Source organism: Thunnus maccoyii, chromosome 6, assembly GCF_910596095.1.
Source record: "Thunnus maccoyii chromosome 6, fThuMac1.1, whole genome shotgun sequence".
Taxonomy (NCBI): domain Eukaryota; kingdom Metazoa; phylum Chordata; class Actinopteri; order Scombriformes; family Scombridae; genus Thunnus; species Thunnus maccoyii.
Genome location: NC_056538.1, coordinates 34329422 through 34331921, shown reverse-complemented (window position 1 = coordinate 34331921; position 2500 = coordinate 34329422). Strand labels below are relative to the sequence as shown.

The following is a 2500-nucleotide window of genomic DNA, read 5'->3' as shown; positions in this document are numbered from 1 at the left end:
GTGGAGGCTAGTGAAGGCTAGTGAAGGCTAGCTGGGAGGCTAGTGGAGGCTAGTGAAGGCTAGTGAAGGCTAGCTGGGAGGCTAGTGGAGGCTAGTGGAGGCTAGTGAAGGCTAGTGAAGGCTAGCTGGGAGGCTAGTGGAGGCTAGTGAAGGCTAGTGAAGGCTAGCTGGGAGGCTAGTGGAGGCTAGTGAAGGCTAGCTGGGAGGCTAGTGGAGGCTAGTGAAGGCTAGCTGGGAGGCTAGCTGGGAGGCTAGTGGAGGCTAGTGAAGGCTAGCTGAGAGGCTAGTGGGGGCTAGCTGGGAGGCTAGTGGGGGCTAGCTGGGAGGCTAGTGGGGGCTAGCTGGGAGGCTAGTGGGGGCTAGCTGGGAGGCTAGATGGGAGGCTAGTGGGGGCTAGCTGGGAGGCTAGCTGGGAGGCTAGTGGGGGCTAGCTGGGAGGCTAGCTGGGAGGCTAGTGGGGGCTAGCTGGGAGGCTAGCTGGGAGGCTAGTGGGGGCTAGCTGGGAGGCTAGTGGGGGCTAGCTGGGAGGCTAGATGGGAGGCTAGTGGGGGCTAGCTGGGAGGCTAGTGGGGGCTAGCTGGGAGGCTAGCTGGGAGGCTAGTGGGGGCTAGCTGGGAGGCTAGTGGAGGCTAGCTGGGAGGCTAGTGGAGGCTAGCTGGGAGGCTAGCTGGGAGGCTAGTGGGGGCTAGCTGGGAGGCTAGTGGGGGCTAGCTGGGAGGCTAGTGGGGGCTAGCTGGGAGGCTAGATGGGAGGCTAGTGGGGGCTAGCTGGGAGGCTAGTGGAGGCTAGCTGGGAGGCTAGTGGAGGCTAGATGGGAGGCTAGTGGAGGCTAGCTGGCTGTGCTTCCCTCCGGCCATGCTGCGGCTAACTCTAACTAGCTGAGTGATGTGGAGCCTGCGGAGGAAGCGCCGGACCATCAGAGTGAAACATTTCAGCAGAAATGTTCATTTCAGGCTGATATTTCATTTTAAAGGGTTTATTGGCTGATATGATGATGTGCCGATATTATTGTGCATCCCTAGTTATAAGAGGTGATAACACGTCATTTAAAGGGACAAAACAGTGTTTAGCATTTATCCAGCTTCATGTAGACACGGATGCAACCATTTGAGATAAATGAGTATTTTTTAATAAAAGGTTTTGTTGTATTTTTCCACATTTTGGCATTTTAAGCTGCTACATTGGGCCCGTTGTTGTTCTGCCTGCACTCTAACAGTTGTATTGTGCCCATCTACACTGTTCAACACAGTTATCTACTGTAGCTTCTAATTTCAATGAGCAACAGTTACTGTGAGGAACAATAATGTATCATAACGTCATAACAGAAACACTCGGTGTCACTGAGCCGTGATGTTTCACATCGTGGTCGACAGTGACATCGACTAATCTGTGCATCTCTACTGCAGACGCAGGCTGAGTCTGGTTGTCATGTGAGAGTGTGGTGATACAGACGGACAGGAAACAAACATTAACCGATGTGTTGTATGGTGTTGTGTGTTCAGAGCTGGCTGAGCTGCCTCTGGTGCGTCTGGATTTCTCCTGTAACAAAGTGACCTCCATCCCCGTCTGCTACCGCCGCCTCACGCAGCTGCAGACCATCGTCCTCGACAACAACCCTCTGCAGACTCCACCTGCACAGGTACGCACACAGGAAGTGACATCACTGGCTCTGCAGCCCATCCGAGTACAGCAGAAGTGTTGAGCTGTGTTTTGTCTCCGTGCAGATCTGTATCAAGGGGAAAGTCCACATATTTAAGTATCTGAACCTGGAGGCCAGTAAGACCACCCCTGACCTGCCGGACTACGACCGACGACCTCTGACCTTCAGCTCCTGGTCTGAACTCACAACACACACACACACACACACACACACACACTCTCTCTCACACACTCACACACACTCACACTCACACACACACACACACACACACACACACACACACACTCTCTCTCACACACTCACACTCACACACACACACACACATACACACACACACACACGTACACACACACGTACACATACACACACACACGTACACACACTCACACACTCACACACACACACACACACACACACACACACACACACACACACACTCTCTCACACACTCTCTCACACACTCACACACACTCACACACACACACACACACACACACACACACACACACACACACACACACTACACTGTGACTCAAGACTTCTGACTTAGTTTGACTTGATATTAAAAACTGAATCTCTGTCTGTGTGTGTGTGTGTGTGTGTGTGTGTGTGTGTGTGTGTGTGTGTGTGTGTGTTTGTGTGTGTGTGTCAGTGTGGATGAGCTGTATCCTGGTCGTCCGTACGGAGCGTTGGACTCTGGGTTCAACAGTGTCGACAGCGGAGACAAGAGATGGTCGGGCAATGAGGTCAGACACACTCACACACATGGAGCTCGTCCTGTCGTCTACTTCCTGTATGTGTGTGTGAGCTCACTTCCTGTCTGTCTGTGTGTATGTATGT

The 2500-nt window shown here is 53.0% G+C and overlaps 1 protein-coding gene across 4 annotated transcripts in view; it reads left to right on the top strand.

Annotated features, from left to right (window-relative positions):
• The window catches only part of lrch3 (leucine-rich repeats and calponin homology (CH) domain containing 3), a 37099-nt gene that overhangs the window by 9783 nt on the left and 24816 nt on the right, over window positions 1-2500 (top strand). For all 4 annotated transcript variants that reach the window (XR_006096546.1, XM_042414158.1, XM_042414161.1 and 1 more), the window contains exons 5-7: window positions 1503-1639; window positions 1725-1834; window positions 2313-2406. Coding sequence is in view for 3 of the 4 variants with exons in the window: in XM_042414158.1 (XP_042270092.1) it covers window positions 1503-1639; window positions 1725-1834; window positions 2313-2406 (341 nt within the window). In the remaining variant the exon portion in view is untranslated. The remainder of the gene's footprint in view (window positions 1-1502; window positions 1640-1724; window positions 1835-2312; window positions 2407-2500) is intronic.